The 23,672-nt window shown below is 55.0% G+C and overlaps 1 protein-coding gene and 1 non-coding gene across 2 annotated transcripts; one reads left to right on the plus strand and one right to left on the minus strand.

Annotated features, from left to right (window-relative positions):
* Nucleotides 1–1,065: 1,065 nt before the first annotated feature.
* On the plus strand, nucleotides 1,066–18,377 carry CEACAM19 (CEA cell adhesion molecule 19). The gene is given in 9 exon segments (XM_027037742.2): nucleotides 1,066–1,369; nucleotides 2,263–2,631; nucleotides 12,552–12,702; nucleotides 15,113–15,196; nucleotides 15,715–15,756; nucleotides 15,758–15,825; nucleotides 16,467–16,552; nucleotides 17,055–17,087; nucleotides 17,523–18,377. Coding segments are annotated over 9 exon segments (942 nt in total). The 5' UTR covers nucleotides 1,066–1,314; the 3' UTR covers nucleotides 17,577–18,377.
* On the minus strand, nucleotides 1,645–1,831 carry LOC113593483 (small Cajal body-specific RNA 16). The gene has a single exon (XR_003413659.1). It is a non-coding gene; the product is annotated as a small Cajal body-specific RNA 16 (non-coding RNA).
* Nucleotides 18,378–23,672: the final 5,295 nt, after the last annotated feature.

The raw sequence follows: 23,672 nt of genomic DNA on the forward strand, positions 1-23,672 counted from the left end.
AAAAGAAAGTGGCCAGTTTGAGAAATTAATTTTTTTTTGAGAGAGAGACAGAGAGGGAGTGGGGTAGGGGCAGAGAGAGAGAGAGAGAGAGAGAGAGAGAATCTCAAGCAGGCTCCACACTGTCAGCACGGAGCCCGAGGTGGGGCTTGAACCCCCGAACCGTGAGATCATGACCTGGGCTGAAACCAAGAGTCAGATGCTTCACTGACTGAACCACCCAGGCGCCCCTGAGAAACTAATTTTTGAGGCATTAATTTTAATTAATTTAAGGGCATATTTCAATTGCCATATGCGGCTACTGGCCACAGTATCAGCACAGCCCTGGACCCTCCATCACCTAGACCCTGTTCTAACAGAGCTCAGAATTCCAATCGATCCCTCCCTCCTTCTTCTCCAGACTCACCCCCTCCTACTCAGACCCTCCCCAGCCAGAATCTTCAGCCTCCACGCCCTTTCAAGTGCTGTTAACAATGCTTGGTATAAACCTCACCCCACCCCACTGCACCTGTCTCATTGCTACTCCTATTCTGTTCCGTTGTCTCCTCCTCCAGGAAGCCCTCCCTGCCCCTCAGGCTGAGTGAGGCATCATTTTGGGCTCTCCCAGCCCCCTGGGCTCCTCTGTCCCAGCGCTGATCCCTCCGGATCATCTTTGTCTGGGGATGGGTCTGTTCCCCTCCCCAACACAGACACAGAACTGTGAGCCCGACTGTGGACGGAGGGCAAAGCAAGAGCTGTCTCAGTCGCCACTGTGTCCTCAGCACCACCCAGCATGGGGCTGGGCATAAGGAGCGTGTGTTGGAATGAATGAATGGATGGATGGATGAATGATGCTTTTGAAAAACCATGCTAAAAGCTTTCTTTAGAGTAAGCCAGCCACAGGTGAAGTCACATCACCTACTGATAGACTTGCCTCCTCCCTTGAGCCTCAGTTTCCTCCTCTGTGAAATGGGCACCGTTATGCATGGGGGATGTTGGGTGAGGGCGTTATGTTGGGGCTACATGCAGGGAGCTGCCTGGCCCAGGGAGATTGCTCAGTCACACTGGGTGGGGAGAAGAGAGAGGTTGGAGGGGATTAAGGGAGGAGTCCTGGGAAGCCCCAGGAAGCTCCCCAGTCACCCTGGAAAACTGGTTCAACCAGTGTCGGCAGCCATCCCAGGGAGCACGGGTGAAGGCTCGGGAGCCTGTGGAGAGGGGGTGCTGGGGCTTGGTCAGCCTCGGCCATGTCTGGGAGGCACGCCCAGGACCCCCACTGAGTTGGCCCACTTCTGCCAGCCGAGTGCCCCCTGAGTGCCCGCAGTGGCCCCTGTCACCAAGATGGCAACTCCTGAGGGGGCCCAACGCCACTTCTCAAAGGGCCTCCTGCTCTCAGGTAAGGAGGAAGCACACCCCAGGGCTGAGGGGGGAAGGCAGGACTCAGCCCAGGGGCTGAGGTTTCCTCTTAGAAGAAGGGAAGGATGGTCAGGGAAGACATTATTAAGAGTAAGATCGGGGAGGGCTGGGGAGGATGGGGAGCTGTAGAATCACACCCCATCCCTAATTTTAACTATGGAACTTTCTAGAATGTCAGGACCACGAGGACAGGAATTTTGTCTGTCTGTTTGGGGGCTGGCGAGAGGGGGTTGTGTGTGTGTGTGTGTGTGTTCGTCCTATTTGCAGTATCATACGTGATCATCAAGCTGCGGCTAGAATGTTCACGCCCATTATTGCAAATTCAAACCCCAGAAAAAAACTGTTGCTGGTAATTTACTGAGGTCAGGATCGGACTGCCTGGTACAAGGCTGTACCCACAACCGGGCAGGTTCAGCAACACGGGAGCCTTTCCCCGGACCATCATGGGGACAGGAATTAATTTGTATTTGTTTCTGTGCTGTATCCCCTGTGCCTAGAAATCTAGAGAATTTTAGACATATCATATATAATTGGTACTATAACATAACTAATATGTATGTCCGTAAATATTGGTTAGATGAATGAATGAATGAATGAATGAATGAATTCAGAGAGTCCATGAGTTTGGAAGCAGACCACAGAGCACCTTAGGGCAGAAAACTCTGCTGGGCCAATGGGATAAGAAACCTGTGGCTTTCATATCTGGGTTCCCACTCCTGACCCCGGGGCAGACATCACTAATCAACCCCAGCCGTGCTTCCCCTGAACACCATTCAGAATCCTTGTCCCCACATGAGGACACAGAGGGAGGAAAATGCTATGATCCCTGCCCAACACCTCTGATGTCAGGCCACCCCTGTAACCCCCCCGCAGCCTCAATCCTGGCCCTCTGGGTCCCCCAAGGCTCCCGGGCTGCCCTCCGCATCCAGAAGATTCCAGAGCATCCTCAAAAGAACCAGGACCTGCTCCTGTCTGTCCGGGGCATCCCAGACACCTTTCAGGACTTCAACTGGTACCTGGGGGAGGAGGCCCACGGTGGCACGATGCTCTTCACCTACATCCCCGAGCTTCAGCGGCCCCAGAGGGACGGCAGTGCCATGGGGCAGCGTGACATCGTTGGCTTCCCCAATGGCTCCATGCTGCTGCATCGGGCCCAGCCCACCGACAGCGGCACCTACCAGGTCGCTGTCACCATCAATCCTGCCTGGACCATGAGGGCCAAGACCAAGGTCCAGGTGGAGGGTGAGTGTTGCCCCGCCGAGCAAGGAAGTGGGGAGGCTCACGCGCCCTGACATCTCCCACGGCCAGGATCTGTGCCCATACCGCCTTGTTTGGCTCTCTCCTTCACCCGTTCAACGCCTACTGATTGAGCACCTACTGTGTGCCGGGCCCTGAAGCTATCACTTAATCCTCACTGATAAAATATCTATTGACCGCCTGCCTTGTGCCAGAGCCTGAGCCGGGCCCTGGGGAACACACTGTCTCTTTTACTGCTCCCACGCCTTCCCTAATAGGATATTTATTGAGCTCCTACGGTGTACGTGGTCCTAAGGGAGCAATCCACTCAGGGCAAAGTGCTAGAGAGGGGGCCGTGGACAATGGCGATGGCCAGCAATTCCTGGGCACTCGTCACTTGGGCACACTTACGCGAGAGCATAGCCTCTCGCCCTGGGCCCTGTTAACATTTCGGACCCGCTGAGTCTTTGTAGGAGAGGGCTGTTCTGCGCGCTGTAGGATATTCAGAGACTTCCCCGGCCTCTGCCCACCAGATGCCAGGAGGGTTCCTCCAGCTGTGACAACCAGAATTGCCTGCCGACAATGCCAAACGTCACCCCTGATTGAGAACCACTGCTCGATATTAACTCATTTATATCTTTAAAAAAAAAAAGATACAGCCCCCTGGCTGGCTCAGCTGGAAGAGCATGTAACTCTTGGTCTCGGGGTTGTGAGTGTGAACCCCGCGTTGGGTGTAGAGATTCCTTGAAAATAAATAAGTCAACTTTAAATTTTAATTTACTTTAAAACCCCCGTGTAATGTCCTATACCAGTAACATCTCAATAGCGGGGGGGGGGGGGGGGGGGGGGAGGAGAACTTCGCAGCCCCCCCCAGGCAGACTTGGTCATTAACCATCTGTGTCCCCAGAGGACTCTGATCACGCCATTACTTCTGTGATTTTCATAACGTCCTCTGACTTATCACGTTGCAAACGTGTCTCACTAGGATGGAATTTTCTTCAGAGAGAGCGAGAGCGTAGTGGTCCTTTTATTGTCCAAATTCTACCACAGTGCGGTGCGGGGGGGGGGGGGGGGGAGGACACCATGGATTCTCAGTTAATGTTTGTTGAATAAATAAATGAATGAAACCTTTCTAGGCCAAACACTTCACGAGGCAGGCACGATTTTTGTTTCCACTTTACAGATGAGGAAACTGAGGCACAGAGCACGGTAGAATTGGGACTTGATCCCACAAAGTCATAACGCCAGAGTCTGGGAGCTCAGCCATTTCCTCCCAGAGAAGAGAAAGTAAGAAAACCTCCTCACCTCCATTCATATGTGGGAGGCGATAATGAGCATGGAAATGATAAATGAAGGCCATATTTCAGAGACATTAACAATAATAGCGCTAACTTTATTTGGTGCTTATCACATGCTTGCTTTATGTATAACTCATTGAATCCTCACTGCAGGCCTGTGAGTGGGAAATATCATCAGACTCATTTTACAGACGAGGAAATTGAGGGGCAGAGAGATTATGATTTACCCAGTAAAAAAAAAAAAAAAAAAAAAAAAAGATTAAACAGGATGATGTAATCTGGGACGGGAGGTCATCAGGTAAGCTTGCTGAAGAAGTGACATTTGAGCAGAAGGAAGGAAAGGAGCCCTGCAGATTTCTGAGGGGCAGAAGAGGCAACAGCAAGTGCAAAGGCCCTGAGGCAAGTCTAGCCTGGTGTGTTCAAAGCATATAGACAGAAGGATGCCGTTGCCATAAGGCAGTGTGCGAGTTGGGTGTTAGGGGTCGAGGCCTGAGAGGCACACAGGGGCTGGGCTTGTTGGCCACGGGGAGAATGAGAGAAGCCACTAGAGGGTATTAAACAGAGGAGTGATCTGGTACCCAGTTTACCCCACCCATGGTTAAATCTCCATTGTATTCAGAAGGAAGCTGAGGCTCAGGTGGTTTAAGGCATGTCCCCAATATTAGCTTCAGGGCTGGGATTCGAATGCACGGCTGCCTCCGGAGATGCCGAACTGCTCATTCACTGGTTCCTTCAGCAAAGATTCCCCCACGAGCCTCTGCCCCAAGGCCGCCTCTGCGTCTGGACTGCCCTGGTCAGGGCTAGGACACAGTGGAGACTGAGGCAGCCCTGACCCTGCCCTCCCAGGGCTCACAGCCCAGCGGGAGAGACAGATATTAACTAATAATCACACACAAAAAAAAACAGGTCATCAGGAACAGTGCAGGGACCGTGAAGGAAAAGTCACGCACGAGGATGATGAAATTATAAACAGCAGTAGTATGGAGGTTACCCCGGAAAGGTGCTCCTTCGACAACGCTTGATCATTACTGATAATTCTAAGTCGAGGGGAAAGGAGCTTTGGGAGATGTTCGGGCAGAGGGTTTGGTCTGTGCAAAGGGCCAGTGGCAAGAAGCTGTGGGATTCATGCACTGAGCAGGCAGGAGGCCAGCACGCCTGAGGCAGGAGAGCAGGAGGGACACCCTAGGCCAGCGCTGGGGGGTGTTTTCAAGGCCAGGCGCGGGTTGTAAGGACAGAAGCTCTGTGCCAATGACTCACAGTGTAGGGAGCCTTGTAGAACCCCGGAGGAAGCCCCTGGAATGTCGGCTCTGGGAGGCCTGGGTTCACAGCTGTCTCCTGGGAGCCTAGAACGGGGCCAGACACACTGTTGAATAAATGAATGGGTGGGGAGCCCCACAGAGCTGATGGGAAATAGAAGTTGTCGGAAAGGCAAGTGCTCCCTTCTCCTCCAGGGGGTGCCACCTCTGACCGCATCTCGTCTTCATGGCTAGGGATTCCTGCCAGACCTCAAACCGGGTGTCAGCCCAGGCTTCGTTGCATATTTTGAATCTCTTCTTCCAAAAGGCAGAGATGGAAAGGAAGAGAGCTGAGGCGCCTGGGTGGCTCAGTCAGTTAAACGTCCGACTTCGGCTCAGGTCATCATCTTACGGTTCGTGGGTTCGAGCCCCGCACCGTGCTCTGTACGGACAGCTCAGAGCCTGGAGCCTGCTTCGGATTCTGTGTCTCCCTCTCTTTCTGTCCATCCCCCGCTCGCCCTCTGTCTCTCAAAAATAAATAAGCATTAAAAAAGAGAGAGCTGAAGAGACAGAGAGACGGAGACAAAATCTGGCTGATCCAGCCTGGCCTGGGGTTTCCTTCCCCTTGAGTGAAGGGTCTACCCCTTGTCCAAGGGGCTGGGATCAAGGAGAACAAACAAGATGGGAAGTCAGAGGCCTGGGGATCAGGACTGCACAGATGATCAAGGACTCAACACCTGCTCTCCTCATAAGAATCATAATATGAATCTATTGTTTTGTTCACCATGAATCCCCTAGGGCAGAGCAGTGCTTAGCACACAGTAGGTACTTCGTAAGTATTTGTAGCTCCGCCTCTCATCTATGAGCACTTACTGGATGCCGGGTACATCTAAGCCAAGACCTTTGCTGACCTCGCTTCATTCCGTTCCCACAAGAACTGGCATGATCCTCATTTTACAGAGAGGCGAACGCGCCCCCCCCCCCCCACGCGGCTGGGAAAGGCAGGAAACCGAGGCCCCAGCTGGGTCCGAGTTCACGACCCAGGCCCTCTGCCACCTGGTTCTTTCTCAGCCCCAGTGGAAGCCACTCCCTTGTGGGAAATGCCAGAGGGCTGAGCCCAGGGAACAGGAAGCAGAGCCCTTAGGCCAAAGGAAGAGCAAAGGAAAAGATGGAGGTAATGAGGCACGGGCTTGGGCCTGTCCTCAGGGCAGGACGGGTCTCCTCGGCAGCCGGGGCTTTTATACGACGACAGTGGTGGCCCTAAATCCAACCCCTGGGTGGGGAACGTGGTGGGGAGCTCTTCCTGTGTCCCGGGCAATCCCCACGCTTTATCTCTCTTAATCATCAAGGAATTTGTGTGCCTTTAGTGGCTGGAAAGGGGCTTAACACAGGCTGCTGCGGGCTTGCACAACCCCCAGGAGGCCGAGAACCAGAAACAAGGTGCAATCTACTTAGGGAACTCTCCAGCCAGAGCAAGCATTGCCCGCAGTGTCAGCCCGGGGCCCAGAACCCCTGTCTGGGGGGCTGGGGGGGGGGGGGGGGGGGAACTGGCAGGCTGCATTCATTCACTCACGCTTGCATTCATTCATGCATTCAACAAGCATCTATTGGGCCCCTCCTGTGCTCCAGGCACTGAGCGTACAAAAGGAACGGACAGAGAGCTCCGTGCTGGGGCTGGGAGCGTTTATATGTGGGTGGGCGTGTCCCTGAGCCGGGAGCCTGGGTCACGTGACCGTGCCCACGAGCTAAAAAAGGCTAAGGAGGTGAGTCTCGGGCAGAACTCCCCAAGTGGAGGACTCACAGGCTCAGGGCAGCCTGTGACAGCACAAGAAAGGCCCAGGGCACGGAGGTCCTATAGCTGTCCCCAGTGTACGGATGAGGAAACAGAGGCTCGGCGAGATGAAGTCAGTTGCTCGAGATCCAGCAGCCGTTAAGCAGCCTAACCCAGGCTCAAAAGCCAGAGGGGGATCACGGTCGTTTACAGCTGGTGTCCGTTCCCCCGTAAATCTAGTCGTGGGGGCTTGGGACCTTCAAGCAACCTTGCACGGGTTCCTCCAAGCCTTCCGGGCCCTCTGACGCCCGAGGCAGTAAACTACAGAGCCCAGCTCCCCTTCACTGAACACGCGCAGGGTGTTTCACACGCATTACCCTTTGTGTCCTCCCAGCCACGGCACGACGATCCCCATTATACAGATGGAGAAACGGAGGCACAGAGAGTTTAAGTAACTTCCCCCAGGTCACCCAGCTAAGGAGCAGCAGACGCAAGCCTTGAACCCAGGCTGGCGGGCTCCGGAGCCCACACTTTTATGACTTGATTCTGCCTCATCATTAACTACCACCATCGAGGGCTAAGTGGATGGTGTCACGGGTTTCATACTCACCGGCAGTACTCACCTTTCGTCAAACGGCCGAACCTTTCAGAGCCTCTGGTCCCCAAATGCCTGTAAAGCGGGGGCAATTACACCTCCCACCATGGGTCGCGGTGAGGACTGGTCGGCAAATCCATGCGAAGCTGCTGCTTTCCAGGCTGTGGAAATCAGCAAAGAATGAAACCAATGAGAAAAGCAAAGGCTATTTATTCGGAGTTCGCTCTAGCGAGGGGGTCAGCCACTCTCGCTTGCATTTGGGCAGAGGCTCAAAGACAGGCAGAGGGGGGTGGGAAAGCTTCGTGGTGGAAAAAAGAGAAGGCTTCAGCTGTGCCCTGATTGGAGGCCGTTGGCCCGGGGAACCTAGAAGGCGATTGGTTAGGCTGCGTATTTGGCTTTCTCTGATTGGTCCGAAGTTAGAAGCAGGGACGAACCTTAGGGAAGCTGTTGGTCGTTAATCAAGTCCCGGCCATTTAAGGCCCATTCTTGCAGAAGTGGCTGTTTGTGGTCCTGGATAGTCACTGGAGATAGCAATCCTGTTTCCTTTAAGTCTGACCCAAAGCAGGCTGGCTTCCTGGGCTGTTTATAAGAGGGTCGGTTTTCTAGGCAGCGCACTGCAGACTGTGGGTCAAAATTCTATTTTTATATACGGTCTGGCTGTTGTCCACTTGTGTAATGGCCTCTCAAAGCACTTTTTTCAGATGTATTTGTATCTAATCAAAGATACATATGGAGGGGCGCCTGGATGGCTCAGTCGTTGAGCATCTGACTCTTGATTTCAGCTCAGGTTATGATCCCAGAGTCATGGAATCAAGTCCCGTGTCAGGCTCTTCGCTGGGCACGGAGCCTGCTTAAGATTCTCCTCTCTCTCTCTCTCTCTCTCTCTCTCTCTCTCTCTCTCTCTCCCTCTCTCTGTCTCAAAAAGATACACACGGAGAAATATAATCCGTGGAAGAAGGCTCTGATGATTCTCTGTTAAAGAACAGAGTATAGATGGTCCCAGTGACCAGGAAAGAGAAAAACCAAAAAGCAAACTTTGGAAAGAAGTTCCTGGAACAGTTCCTGGAACTGTTGCTTCCTGGAAGAAGAAACAGAATGTGGGGCTCTGTCCCAGTGGTATAAGAACCACCACCATTGTATTGTGTTCACGATTTCGGGGATTAGGAATTCAGACAAGGCGCGGCAGGGAGAGCCTGTCCGCTTCATGATGTCTGGGGCCTCGGATGAGAAGACTCAAAGGCTGAGAGGTTGGCTCAAACGCTGGAGGCTGGAATCATCCAGAAGCGTCTTCACTCACATGTGTGGAGACTCGTCCGGGCTGTCAGCTGGGAACTTAGCTGGGATCATCCACCAGATCACTGTCGTGTGGTGTCCCCAGTGTCACTGCTCGGGCTCTCTCACAACACGGAGGCTGGGTCCTTAGGGAGAACAAACAGAGAGCAGGTGTTCCAAAAGACCAAGGCAGAGGCTCCATGGCTTCTTCTGACCTAGCCTGGGGAGTCACACAGCATCATTTACATTGTATTCTTTTGATTACAAGCAAGCCACTAAGATTAGCGAAGATTCGAGGGAGGGGCATTAGACCCTTCTACTACGTAAAAGAATGGCAAGTTCATACTACAGCAGAGATCCTGTCGCAATCAACTTGGAAAAATACAGGGATTCACAGCCTCCCTCTTTGCAAGCTCACCGTCTATAGTAAAAGGCAGAAAATATAGCAAGTTATAAAAAGAGGACACTCAGTCACGTGAATCAGGCAGGGTTCTTGCTACAGCAACAGAAACTGCTTCGAGCTGATTTAAGCAGCAAAGAGATAGATGAAAGGATCCTGAACAGCTCAAAGATCTTCCAGGAGGGCAGGGAACGGAGCTTGGGAGATGTTGCGTGTTGAATGACGTCGCCTCAAAAAGACGCTAAGTCCGAACCCTCAGGACATCAGAATATAACCTTATTTAGAAATAGCATCTTTATAGAGGTAATTGAGTTAAAATGAGGCCACCAGGCTGCGCCCTAATCGGATACGTCTGGTGTCCTTATGAAATGGGGAAATTCATGGGGTGCCTAGGTGGCTCAGTCAGTTAAGCATTTGACTTTGGCTCTGGTCATGATCTCATGATCCGTGGGTTCGAGCCCCGCATCAGGCTCTGGGCTGACAGCTCAGAGCCTGGTGCCAGCTTGGGATTCTATCTCCTCCTCTCTCTGCCCCTCCCCTGCTCATGCTCTGTCTCTCTCTGTCTCTCAAAAGTGAATACACGTGTTTGTTTGTTTTTTTAATTTTTTTTAAGGCAAAGCAAAGCCACAATGAGGCGTGGCTTTTTAAAAATGGAGAAATTCGGACACAGAATTTTGCATGTGAAATTGCCCAGCGTTCCAACGTCAGCAACAATGATCAACACAGTGCTCTAAGGCATGTTTCAATGAGCTGCCGGTGCATGGAGGCTTTAAAGGAGGCTGGAAAATGTCTTCGTTTGGGGGAGACCTCCACCTAGCTAAAGCTCAGGGTTCTCTTTCCCAGGGAGGAGACATGATCGATGCCTTCCAGGTAGCAAAATGACTCCAGGGTCCCCAAGCCTCAAGACCCACAGCTTCCAGAAGGGATCCCTTCCCCACCCCTATTCTGAACCACACCCCTTCGCCTCATTCTGATTGGACCAACGGGAACCAATCACGAAGGCCAAAGGAATGCAGAGCGCTGATTGGCTTACGGCTGAACTGTTCCTGCCCCTTGCGCGCGCGACAAGGGACGGGATATCCCCAGGGAACGCACTGCAGAGGTGGAGGTGAAACAGGAAAGGAATCGATTTCGGTGAGGCCGATACCGGGGAGACAGCGGACTGGCATCTCAGACACGGTCTCCAAAGTGCCGAAAACACTTCTAGGTTTATATAAGGAAAATGTGGGCGAAGGGCAGTGGGTACACGCCGGTGGGCAGCCAAGGTCAGGTCCATCGTTGCCTCGGGGTCAGTCACAGGGGCCTTGCTGGCTCGGGCAGTTCGTACTGCTTGAGGGGGTAGTTCCGGTTCCCATCACAGGATGCCTCGCATGCAGGGTCTGTTGCCCGAGTTAAGAGTCAAGCTCTGTTGCCCGAGTTAAGAGTCAAGCTGTAAAGAGGAACTTCGTCTATTAGCAAGCACAGCCTGAGGTCAGAAGGGAGGTACTGGGAGCTCTCTTTCATGTCCAGGCTGCCAGCCTGAATCAACTCGTCGCATGATGAAGCAAGTAAGCTATGAAGGAAATGCCTATTAAGAGTCTCCTTGGCCTGGGATTGTCAGAAAAGACTTCCAGAGGGAGCTGAGAATGGTAAATTAAGCAGGAGTTCTGTATAGAGCATGGAGAAGAGTGTGCCAAGCGGAGGGAACAGCCTGGGCAAAGGCTGCACAGCCCAGAGTGTGAGGAAAGGAGCCAGGGGGTGACGGGACTGCGTGGGTGGACAGGGCAGCAGAGGCCAGAGCAAGCAGAGCCAGGAGCAGGGGCCCTGGATGCTGCAAGAAGACTGGGCAACAGGGTGGGGGTGGGGAGGACAGGAACTGGGAGGCTCCTTGAGTCAGCCAATGGTGGGGGGAGGGGAGGGCTGGGTCCCACCTCCCTAGTCACTCAGCAGAGCCACTGAATTTCCACATGCTGTTGTGGGGATTCAAAAAGGTAGAAGGTGGGGGCACCTGGCTGGCTCAATCCATAGAGCATGGGACTTCTTGATGTCAGGGTTGTGCGTTCAAGCCCCATGTTGGGTGTGGAGCCTACTTGAAAAAAAAAAAGAATTTTTTTAAAAAAAGGGAGAAGGTGCAAAAGTTGCGGACGCAGGGCCTGGAAGACGGACTGTCTTCTCTCCTCTGCCCAAATGCAACCCCTCTGGGCCTTGGTGTGCACATCTGTAAAATGGGCCTGACTTAGCCACCTCCCTGGGCTGTGGGGGCAACGACCATATGTGCCCAGACAGGAACTATCCTCTTCCTCCCGGTGAGAAGATTACATTTGAAAAATGGGCTTTGGACACTTGGAAGAGATCAATTTTCCGGGAAATGGATGAAATCAGCAAATATTGATGGATTTAGTTACGCAAATATATACAACGGCACCCTAGTCTGTTTGGAAATAACAGTCTTCATTCGCGCAGAGCCTGAAACGGTTAATTCCCACCCTTCAGGGGCTCCTGGGCCACAGGCGCCTTTTTGGAAGCCACACAGAGTGGTCGTTAGGAGCTCAGGTGGCCCAGGGGTAATCCCAGCACTGCACCTACTGTGAGCCATCAGGCAGGTTAGTACGCCTCTCTGTGCCTCGGTTTCCTCCTCTTGAAAATGGCACAGAATCTACTTTGTTGGAAAATTGAAAGAGCAGTGTGTGTGTGTGTGTGAACTCATTCAGTCTTCACAACAACCCCACAAGGTAGATATTCTTCTTATCCCCAATTCCATAGATTGGGAGAGGCACGGAAGGTTGAGTAATCTGCCCAGGGGCTTGAACCCCAGCATTCTGACCTCAGAGTCTGCGAGCTTAGATGCCAAGAAGGGCTGGGACATAGCAGGTGCTCAGCTTGATATTAAAGGCTGGAGGTCCTCGTTGGGGGGGGGGGGGGGGGTCAGAAGTCAGGTAGGCTTCGTCCCAAACCTGGCAGCTAGTGTTTGAGAACCCTGTGAGTCGAGACCCTATGTCCCCGACAAAACATAGCCCAGAACCTCATCCTGGAGGTGTCATCAACTGAGGCAAGAAAAAGCAGGTCGGTGGGGTGAGGTGGGGGGAGTGTGTCCGGGGGTTTCTGATGTGCCGGGGATGGGAGGAAATCTCAGGGAAGCAGAGATTTCGAGGAGGGGAGAGCCGAGGGGTTGCATCTGGGGAGGCCGAGTTTCATGTGCAGCAGAATCAATCAGAGAGTCAGATGCTCAGCTCTGGAAAGCAGGAGAAAGCTCTGGGCTGGGAAAATGAAATGGTATCGGTGCTCTACAGACAGTCACTGATGCAGGGGTGAGGGGAGGGGGGGACGCCCTCCCAGGACATCTCACAGGCCTCTTGCTCTCTCCCATACCCCTCAGAAGAGCATAAGGAGCCGCCCATTACACACCTGCCCATGAGCGCTGGGATCATGGTTGCCATCATCATTGGATCCCTTGCCGCTGGGGCCCTCTTCATCGGGAGCATTGCCCATCTCCTGTTAACAAGAAGCTGGAGGGGCCAGAGCCACAGGTACAGGGGCCGCAGGCCTCTCTCTCCTTCCCTCTGTCTTCTTCCCCACCCCTTGGGTCCCACTGGTTGATCCTTCCATGAGTCACGTCATCTGGCGCATACACAATCTCATCAAATCTCGGAACTCTTGAGGCGGAAAGGATCTTTCTAGCCTGTACGAGATAGGCGTCTGCACTCCCAGGGGCAGAAACCCTACCTCTGAATGGGCTTACAAAAAATTAGAAAGTTTTTCTTTTTTTTTTTCCTCCATGAGCTTCAGGTATGGCTGGATCCAGGGGCCCGATTTTGTCAAGAGACTTCTCCATACACCTCTCAACTTCGCTTTTCTCCGTGGTGGCTTCGTTCACAGGCAGGCCCTCCCCTTGCGCAGTGTGACGAGACAGCTCCCAGTGGCTCCAGGCTTACATCCCACCAACTGGGCCACCACAGCAAGCAGGCCACACCTTGTCCCTAACACTTCCAACCAAAGCCTCAGGGCTGCTTCTCACTGGCTTAACTTAAATCACATGTCCTTGTGCAGACCAGCCGCTGTGGCCAGGTGCTAAAATACCCTGATTGGCCAAACTTGGGCTATTTGTGCGGCTCTGGAGCCAGAGACAGACCCGGCCCCACGTGACCAAATGGGTTCGGGGGGGGGGGGTCCCCCCCCAAGAAAAAAACACACTTTATTGGCAAAGAAGCCGAGTGGATGGTGGGCAGGCAAAGGCATCAGGCGGTGCCTCCCTCTGCCCCCGGGGAGGGGGGGGAGGTTGGAGAAGGGCCTGCTTTCCCAGGGGACTGTCTGTTTGTGAAAAATTCCTTCCTCATGAAATCAGTCTCTTGAGAACTTTCTCTCGTGACCTTGGTTCCGAGCTGCTTGCCGACGAGGAATTTCTCCACTCTCCCTAATATCCAGAAAATGAAGGCAGCCGCTTTACCTCCTCGTCCTACTCTCTCTTAGGTGCTGTGGTCTCTGGTTCTTGATCCTTCTACTTGTCTTTCTCCCAACATGCTCCATTTTAGGGGCGGCGAACAGCTTTTGCCTCCCAGCTCAGTTGTGCTCAGTGAATCAGTCAACACACACCTGTTGAGGGCCTACTGGGTGCCCTGGAGAGCTTGGCGGAAAAGGAGTTGGAGGCCGCGCTGGGTTCCGTGGGAACGGATGCTGTGATCGATTAGTCATGTCTGCCACGGCCGGAAGGAGGGCATTAAAGGCACCTAAGCCATCCCTGCCAGGCCTCCTTCTTAGCTCACAGCTGACACAAAAAGAGGTGATGTGGGTCCCTAATGCTCCTGGGGGCTTCCCGGGTGTAATCTGAAACCAGCCCCCAAACACAGAGCGGAGGGAGAGACTGAAGAAAGAGGTCACTCCCGGTCAGTAGGGACAGTTTCATGAAGCAAAGAAAACTTAGATACGAGGTTTGTCTGGGGCAGCAGCTAAGGAGGAGGTCCTAACTGGGCTCAGTCACGTCCACCGTGCAGGTGTCCTCAGCACCACATGCCATCTGAAGGCCATGTCCTGGGAGCAGAAAAGGCAGGTAGAACCCACATTCCCAGGACAGGGAAGGGGGCGAGGAGCCCCCAAGGGCCTGTGTCCAGCTCAGCGGTCAATCGGTGATCACATGTTTCTTTTTTTTTTTTTTAATAACATTTATTTATTTTTGAGAGACAGAGGGATAGAGCACAAGCAGGGAAGAGGCAGAGAGAGAGGGAGGCACAGAATCCGAAGCAGGCTCCAGGCTCCGAGCTGCCAGCACAGAGCCCAATGCGGGGCTCGAACTCACAAACCATGAGATCATGACCTGAGCTGAAGTCGGACACTTAACCAACTGAGCCACGCAGGCGCCCCATCGAGCTACAAATTTAAACCATTGGCTTTCATTTTCCTCACTTTCTACTTAAGTCAAGTTTCATTGCAACATGGCAGCTTCTGTCTCCTGCTTCCACTCCCACCCCCCTACCCCCACCCCAGTCTGTTCCCCATTCAGCAGCCAGAAAGATCTGGTGAAAATCAGTCAGTTTGGGTCCCTCAGAGTCAAGGCCAAAGTCCTCACCATCGACACAAGACCTAGCTTGACCCACTAACCCTCTCTAACCTCCCCTCTTCCCCCTCTCCCCCTTACACTCTCTGCCCCAGCCACACCCGTCTTTGCTCTTCCTTTGCTATTCCTGCTCCTGCCTCAGGGCCTTTGCACAAGCTGTTAGAACTCTCTTCCCATGATTTCTGCATAGCTGATTCCCTTGCCTGCATCAGGCCTTTTCTCAAATGTCACCCTCTCAGTGAGGCTCCCCACACCATCCTATTTGAAACTGCACACACACCCCCTCTACCCTCTGCCCCTTTCCACCTTCATTTTCCTTCATAGCACTTTTCACTCCCTGACCTGCTACTGTCAGTCACTCATATGACTTCTCTCTCTCTCCCCACTAGAATGCCTGCTCCAGGAGGCCAGGGGTCCTTGTCGGTCTTGTTCCCAGCTGTGTCCCCAGTGGCTTCAACGGGGCCCAGCCCACGGTCTGTGTTCTGTAAATATTTGTTCAGTGAGTTGATGAATGTGCTGCAATGATGTCAAGTGTATTTTTTTAATTTTTCTAAAGCTTATTTATTTATTTTGAGGGAGAAAGAGAGAAGGAGGGAGAGAGAATGAGCGGGAGAGGGGCAGAGAGAGAGAAAATCCCAAGCAGGCTCCATGCGGTCAGAGCGGAGCCCGACGGCAGGGCTCGATCCCACGATCGGTGAGATCATGACCTGAGCCAAAATCAAGAGCCGGACGCTTAACTGACTGAGCCCCCAAGGCGCCCTCAAGTGTGTTTTTTAAATAAGGGTATCCAGGGGCGCCTGGATTTAGATGGTCTGTATAAATAGTGGCATCGGTCGTTGGCACACAGTAGTGGCTGGGGAAACTGAGGAAGGGCTCTGTGGCTGGAGATTATGGGAGAAGGGGCAGGGGGGATGGGGCACGTCTTGTCCTGACTCACTCTGAAGCAGGGACCAGACCATCTCTCTCTCTGATGGGCTGATGGGCTTTCCAGCTTCTCTGAGTCTCTCTCCGCCCACCCGAGCGCCCTAACACAGGCCCCCTCCGTGTGTCCCCAGGACGACAACCACAGAGGAGCCAGAGGCGCACCCCAACCACAATGCTGGTAAGCCGGAAGTCCCTCCTCTTCCAAAACTCTCACTCTGCCACTCTCTGCTCAAAGGCCCTCCATGGCTCCCCAGTGTCTGTAGGACGGGCTCAGCCTCCTTAACATGGCTCTCAAGACCCCCATACGCTGGTCCCCACCATCTTTCCTGGCTTCGTCTCCCACATATAACATTCCCAGCCTCAAAAAGAAAACAATAAAAAACAGACTATATATATATATATATATATATATATATATATATATATATATAATCCAGACAGACCAAACATATCATCGCCCTTCAAACACGAGGCTGTTTCCACCAGGCCTCTGCACCTACTCACTCTTGCTTTTGCGTAGCTCTCTCTTCAGTCTCAGACGTCCCCTCCTCCAGGAAGCCCACCTTGACCCACCTCCAGGAGCCCTGGGCTCTGCCACTCACCCTACCCACTCTGGGGACAGACCTGGCTCCCCCACCAGACTGTGAGCCCCAGGAGGGCAGGGCCAGCACTGCCTCGGTCACCGCTGTGTCCCCAGCACCGGGCTGGGCAAGAAGAGGGCTTTGCACAAATGTTGGCCGAACGAATGAATGCCGACAGCAGCCAGCACGGGCCTGTGGGCCACCTGTCAGCCGGTTCCTCCCTTGTCCTCTGCTTCAGGTGACGAGAACATCTACGAAGTGATGCCATCTCCGACCCTCCTGGTGTCCCCCCTCGGTGACCCGGGGTCTGCGAACACCGCCATGGTGAGCCCCGCCCCCTCCCCCCAAAGCCCACCTGGTGCCTCCCCTGGGAGCCCGCTGAGGGGCCCGGCACCTTGTCCCACACAAGTCGCGTGGGAACGCGACTCTCTCTGGGATGCTCCCTGCTCTCGAGCCACCAGGAAAAGAGACCGGAAGGGACCCAACCTAAAGAGCCTTTGTCTCTGGGGCACGGAGGCTGGTGGGGGACTTTATTTTCTCTGCCACTTGGCTGTAGTTTCTGCACGGAGCAGATACTCCCCTTATTATCGGTGGGAAGGGCTGATAATAAGAAAAAGTGAACTGAACGAGAGCAGCAATTTCAAAAGCTGAAACGGAGAAGCTCAGAAGGGCAGGTGTGGACGGGAGGCCGAGCGCTAAAGGGGTCACGGACAGAACACTGGACGTGCCACCGCCGGTGCCGGTGAGGACTTGGCATCCAGGTCTGTCCTCACAGCAAAGGTCAAAGGTTGGAGGCGCCTGGCTCACCCGTGCTCTTCCCTTGCAGCCCCTGCCCCTGCCCGAGAACCACCACTATCAGGTGCGGAGCTGGGAAGTGGGAGGGGAGGGGAGGGGAGGACGGCAGGGCGGGAGGGGCCCCCTCACCCACCGTCCACCTGCTCTCAGGGCCCCTAGTTGTACACGGTACAGCCTCTCCCCTCCTGGGGAGGCACTTTCCTCCCTCTTAGAAGGATTCCAAGGCTGTGAGTTTGCACAGGAGGAAATGAAGCCCAGAGAGGCAAGGGCGGTGCCCAGGGTCACACAGCAGGTCGGGGCCTGCGTCAGACCCCACCGCGGGGAGCCCGTTCTGGGCCTGCGTCCCAGCCCCTCTCTGTCCCATCCTGTCCGCCCCTGGATCTCTGTGTCCCCGTGTGTCTGTGTGCATTTCTCTGCGCGTATCTCTCAGCCTCTGCCTGGCTCCCCCCTGACCCTGACCCCCCCCACCCACAACCCCCTTCTCTCCCTCCCCCACCAGGACCTGCTGAACCCCGACCCTGCTCCTTACTGCCAGCTCGTGCCAAGGCCCTGAAGGGGTCCCAGGGCCCTGGAAGGGCGACGGCCTCAGCCCTCCCCTGGGACCTGGCGCCCGCAGAAAAGCCATACCAGAGACCCCACAGGACCAGGCCGCCAGGGCCGTGGGGCCAACGAGGTGGACTCCCACGAAGACTTGGGCAGGTGTACCGGGCAGGGGGCAAGAGATCATGATGGACCCAGTTCCTCTTGGACCCTCTGAGTATACAACCCACACTCACTTCTGGTCCTCCCAGCAACCTGGCCTGGGCCACGTGCCTGTGAAAGACAGGCTTTCCTTGTCCCAACCAAAAGTACCCCCCCACACACTGGATACTGGGGCGGCGGGGGAGACACTTGGGGCTTGGGCCTGCCTCTAGCCAGACCTCACCGGCGCCTACTTGGCCGGGCTTCTGACCGTCAGCTCGCGACGCCCCACCCCTGCTCCCTGGTTGTCCTTGGAGCCCCTCGCCCCTTGGGACAAGGCAGCCCCCCACCACACAGGCCCCCTAGGATAAGGCACATGGCAGGGAGGGCCGGCCTCACGGGCTGTGACCCCAGACGACAGACCTGGTCAGTTACAGGGTAAGACCCCTTCCCTGCCCAGGCAGGGGCAGACCCCGCCCCTCTCCAGACTCGTCTTTCAGAACCTGTGGCCAATTCCTGCCCATTGCCCCCACCCCGGCCCGAATCGTACCAAGGCCCTCTCTGCCCCCACCCAACCCCAGGCCCCAAATGTGGGCCCAGTCTGTAGCCCCTTAATTTATTCACTCACTCAGCAATAAATAAGCCGCGTGTTATGCACAGTTCTGGATCTTGCAGCTTTGGGAGGGAACAAAACAGACAACCCCTTCTGTTCTAGAGGGGCGCCGTGGCAGGGGAGAGAGTCAACGAGCGAAGTAACTGACACACGTGGTGTGTTGGATGGTGATGAGGCCACTGGGGAGATAAAGAGAGAAGCGGGGCTGGGAGTATTGAGGGATTGGGATTTTACTTTTTGAGAGAGAGAGAGCGCGCATGTGCGTGCAAGTGAGGGAGGGGCAGAGGCAGCGCGAGGGACAGAATCCCAAGCAGGCTCCACACTCAGTGTTCAATCCCAGGGCCGTGAGATCATGACCTGAGCTGAAATCAGGATTTGGATGCTCAACCGACTGAACCACCCAGGCGCCCCGAGGGATTGTGATTTGAAACATAGGAAGGGCAGAGAAGGCTGCTGAGAAGGTGACAATGAGCCAAGACCTAAAGGGGGAGGGAGGGGAAGCCATGTAGGGATGTGGAGGGAGAGCATTCCAGGCAAAGAAGCAGCAAGTGCAAGGGCCCTGAGGTAGGACTGTGCCTGGGGAGTTCAAGAGGCAATAAAGAGGCCAGGGTGATGGGAGCAGAGGAAGGAAGAGGGAAAGGGAGGGAGGTGAGTTGAGGGAGATGGGAGCGGTAGATGGTACAGGACAAATAAAGCGTAACGGACGGTAGCTTTTATTTATTTATTTATTTATTTATTTATTTATTTATCCGGGAGCTGAAAAAAGACTGGTAGGCTGATAATGGCCCCTCAAAGTCGTCTGTGTCCTAATGTCCTGTGAATGTTACCTTACGTGGCAAAAGGGACTTTGCAGGTATGATCAAGTTAAGGATCCTGAGGGACCCTGGGTGGCGTCGGTTAAGCGCCAATAACTCATTTGTGGGGCACCTGGGTGGCCCAGTGTGTTAAGTGGCTGACTCTTGATTTCGGCTCAGCTCACGATCTCACGGGTTGTGAGTTCAAGCCCCGCATCGGGCTCTGCGCTGACAGTATGGAGCCTGCTTGGGATGCTCTCTCTCTCTCTCTCTCTCTGCCTCTCTCTTTCTCTCTCTCTCTCTCTCTCTCTCTCTCAAGCTAAATAAATAAACTTAAAAAAAAAAGAAAAGAAAAGAATTTCAGGGGCGCCTGGGTGGCTCAGTCAGTTGGGCACCTGACTCTTGATTTGGGCTCAGGGCATGATCTCGCAGTTTGTGGGTTCGAGCCCCACGTCAGGCTCCGCGCTGACAGTGCAGGGCCTGCTTCGGATCCCCTCTCTCTGCCCCGCCCCTGCTCACACTCTCACTCTCTCAAAAATAAATAAATTTAAAAAATAAACTTAAGAAAAAAGAATTTCACCAGAAACCTTTAAAAACAATAACTTGTTGCTTCATCAGTGCAACAAACATTTATTGACCACCTGCTGTATGCAGTGGTCGTAGCCCCCGAGGAGACAGCCGAGAACGAAACAGAGGTCCCTGCCGTCAGAAAACTGACAACACGCGGCGTCAAACACAATCTCCGGGGGGGGGGGGGGGGGAGTGACGTCGCGAAGGAGAATGCGCAGGCACCGAGAAAGCTGGTGGGGGGGGGGGACTGGAGTGGGGGACCCCCAGGTGTCTGGCTTGACCACAGGAGGCAGCGACCCGGGGGGAGGGGTGTGGAGACAGTGCACGTGGGTGCACCCTGCAGCATGGCCGCCCCAGAAATGTCATCTTCTATCACCGGTTGGGGTGTGAGTTGATCGGGTCCGTCCTAAAACCGGGCTTGCAGGCAGGACCCGTGTCAATGCAGAACCAGCAGGGGGCAGCAGAGGACCGTGCAGACCCACAGACAAGCTCCCAGGCCGCTTGGAGTCTCTCGCACCCCACCTCCCTGCACCTGTCCTTAGCCTCTGCGCCTTTGTTCCCCCTTCTGGGTGCCCTGAGAATGCACCCAGCTGCCCAGGCCCAAAGCATAGGCGCCTTCTACCCTCAGGGAAGGACAAGCACCGGAACCCGCCTCCTAGGGCCTCCTGAGATTGGGGTCTCTACAGCCCAGCCCTGGGCCAGGATATTTCTCCCCGTCACCTCCTACCTGGTCTCCTGCCCCCTCCTACCCTCCCCCCCACAAGACAGCCCAAGGGATCTTTCTGAATCCCAAACTCAGTACTGCCTCTCCCTGCTCAGAACCATCCATGGCTCCCCAGTGCCCTTAAAGTCCAAGCTTCTCGCCACAGCCTGCAAATCTCTGGGAGGTCTGGCTCCAGGAGGCCCCTCGGCCTCTCTCAGCACCCCTGACCCTCACCCCCACCCTGAGATCTGCGGTCTACAGTCCACCAGACCGAACTGCTTCTAGGCCCTTCTCATTTGGCTCCCTGTGCTGGGAGCATGCCTCCACCCTGCCTGCCCCACCCCCACTCATCTCCCACGTCTCAGCTCAGACACCTCTTCCTCCAGGAAGCCCTCCCTGACCCTCCAGCTGGTTCAGCTCCTTCTGAGTTCATCCGCTTCAGCCCTGCCCACTCTGGCTGGTCACCGTCTAGGGACAGACTCGTCTCTCCACTGGACTGTAGGCACCGGAAGGGCGGGGCCGGGGCCGCCGGGGTCACCGATGGGTCCCAGCACCAGGCAGCAGGACAGGCACGGGGCAAGGGCTCAAGGAACGTATGTGACACACGGGAATGTGTGCGGATCCTCGTTATCTACATATCCGCAGCCTCCACTCATTCATCGACAAATGTTCACCGGGCACCTACTGTCCGCCGAGCTGTGTTGAATGAACCCACCCGGGCTGCAGAGACGAGAAGAGAAACCAGACATAGTGCCTCCTCTCAGGAAGCTTGCAGGCCTGGGGCGGGGCGGGGGGGGGGGGGGGGAGGCGACATAACATGCCCTGCACTGTGCTAACCCCTTCACGCTGATTAGCTTCATTTTATCCTCACAAGTTTACTCAGGGAGGCGCTGTGACCGTTCCCATTTTACAGATGGGAAAACCGAGGCTGAGGACGTTCAGGTCACACAGGGCGCAAAACGGATCCACTGGAAATAGAACCAGGGTCTTTCTAACATCCGGCTTTCTCCTCTACTCATTCCGGCCCGTGAAGAAGGACCCAGTGTAACCCGGGCCGCCTGGATCGGCCCGGCCCGGCCGAGGGGATCTGCCTTCCACGAGGCGGCATGCAGAGAGGCCAATGCCGATGGTGGAGTTTCAGGCCCTGGGTCGGGTTTGGAAGAGCCAGTGTCCTGGGCTGGGACGAGGAGCCCCTGGGGTCCTTGGCCCTCTCTCTCCACCCGAGCTCTGCCCACCAGGGCTCCCGGCGGACCGCAACTCCCTTCCCCTGAGTCCCGGTCACCACTGCATTCTCAGGGCTGTGGCTCCTCGTTATACCGATGAGGAAGTGACCGTCTAGGGAAGGAAACGGGCTGGCCCATGACCAGGACTGATTATGATTCATGGGGAAAACCCTTCCCTCCCGAGCTCAACCTGTTTGTACGCAAAGGGCATCGCCCTCTGAAGACTGGCTGGCAGGGCCAGCCGGTGGCCCCGGGCTGGCCGCGGGGGTCGAACCGCCCGTAGGGGTGCAGGCCCCTTCCTGAACCCGGGGGCCCGCGGGGAGCCCGGGAGTTTAGACCCGGGGATCCTCACCTGTGGTGCACGCTGGGATTCTATGGAAGACTTTGAGGAAAGCAGTCCACCGCTGGAGTAGACATTTCAAACGATTGGGCCATTTCTGCCTCCTGGGACGGGGACGCTTTCTGGGGGCGGCGAAGACGTTCTCCAACTAGATTTGGGGACCGCCGCACCGGGTGAACTTGATGCTATAGAAAATCGTACCCCTGGGGCGCCTGGCTGGCTCGGTCGGTGAAGGCGTCCGACTCCGGCTCGGGTCACGATCTCACCGTTGGGGGGGTTCGAGCCCCGCATCGGGCTCTGTGCCGACAGCTCTGGAGCCCGGGGCCTGCTTCGGATTCTGGGTCTCCCCCGCTCTCTGCCCCTCCCCCACTTGTTCTCTCTCTCTCTCTCTCTCTCTCTCAAAAAAAAAATGAACATTAAAAAATTTCTTTAATAAAATAAAATCGTAAAAAAGGAAAGAAAAGTATGCCCCAGGGAAGCTAAGGAAGGGATGATGTTTATGAGAGACAGGAACCCTGAACAATACTGACCGAATATTTGAAGGAAACACTCAGGGGCGAGAGGTGGGTGGGTGGGGGAAGGGGAGCGTGACTGGCAGGAGCTGGGGGATGGGCAGGGAGCCATTGCTCTCCCCTCTACTTTCGATGAGTGCGTGGAATCTGGAGATGTTCCAGAATAAAAAGTTATCCAATTGTTTTTACCTAACTCTAAATCCAAATCCGCGCCCCCCTCCCGTATTCCTGATGGATAAAATGCACCCGACTAGCCTATAATGGGTCACCTTGCATCCAAAATCTTACTCCCTATGTCCCCTGCTTCCCGTGTAACCACCTCGTCCCTCTGCCCCCTCCCTCCCTCCCTCAGCTCCGCCCACACCAGCCCCCTCACTGTCCTCACCCTTACCAAAGACCTTCTTGCCTCAGGGCCTTTGCACCTGCTGTGCCAACTGCCAAAAGCGCCCTTCCCCCTATGTTCCTTCACAGACCCCACCACGTCCTTCAGCTCCCAGCTCACATGGCCCTCCCTGACCTCCCTGGTCACTCCCTACCCTCTTGCCCTACTTTATTTTTTTATAGCAGTTGTCTGTCCCTGACGTGATATGACTTATCGGTTTTTCGATTAGCATTCATCTCCCTCCAATGGGATGAAGCCCAACAAGGAAAGCGATGTTGCCCGTATCCCCAGCGCAGCCTGGCAGATAGTCGGTGCTCGATAAATATTTGTGAAATGATTGAGGGACGAGGAAAAACCCGGGTGAATGAGGTGAGAGGACAGAAGCGGGGGATGGGTGTCCAGACAAAGGGCAAAGCCGCGCTAAAGGGCTGAGGCTCCTCAGATCCACCCGCCGGCCCTCCCCTGCATGGTAGCCCCAGTGCTCTTCCCCGGGGGTGAGGACTTTAGGGGATCTGGGGTCCTTTCTCCCCAAGGACAGCCTCCCCCGGACCAAGCCCAGACCTTGCCAGGCGGGCACAGGAAGCCACACCTTGAGGTCAGGTCCCTGAGTAAATATTGCAGCACCCTGGGCCTCCTCTCACCAGATAAGGGGAGGGAAGGGGGTCAGAAACCCGCTTTGGCCTCTCGCTGAGGGATTAGCTCCAGCCCCTCAGCTCCAAGGTCTCTGCCAGGGGAAGGAGAGGACAAGGGTCTTGCCACAAGGGGCCCAGGCTAGTTTCCATGTAGCAAATACTGATTAGGTCCGCGGTGGGTGGGGTCTCCATGAAGGAC

Source organism: Acinonyx jubatus, chromosome E2 (assembly GCF_027475565.1).
Source record: "Acinonyx jubatus isolate Ajub_Pintada_27869175 chromosome E2, VMU_Ajub_asm_v1.0, whole genome shotgun sequence".
Classification (NCBI taxonomy): Eukaryota; Metazoa; Chordata; class Mammalia; order Carnivora; family Felidae; genus Acinonyx; species Acinonyx jubatus.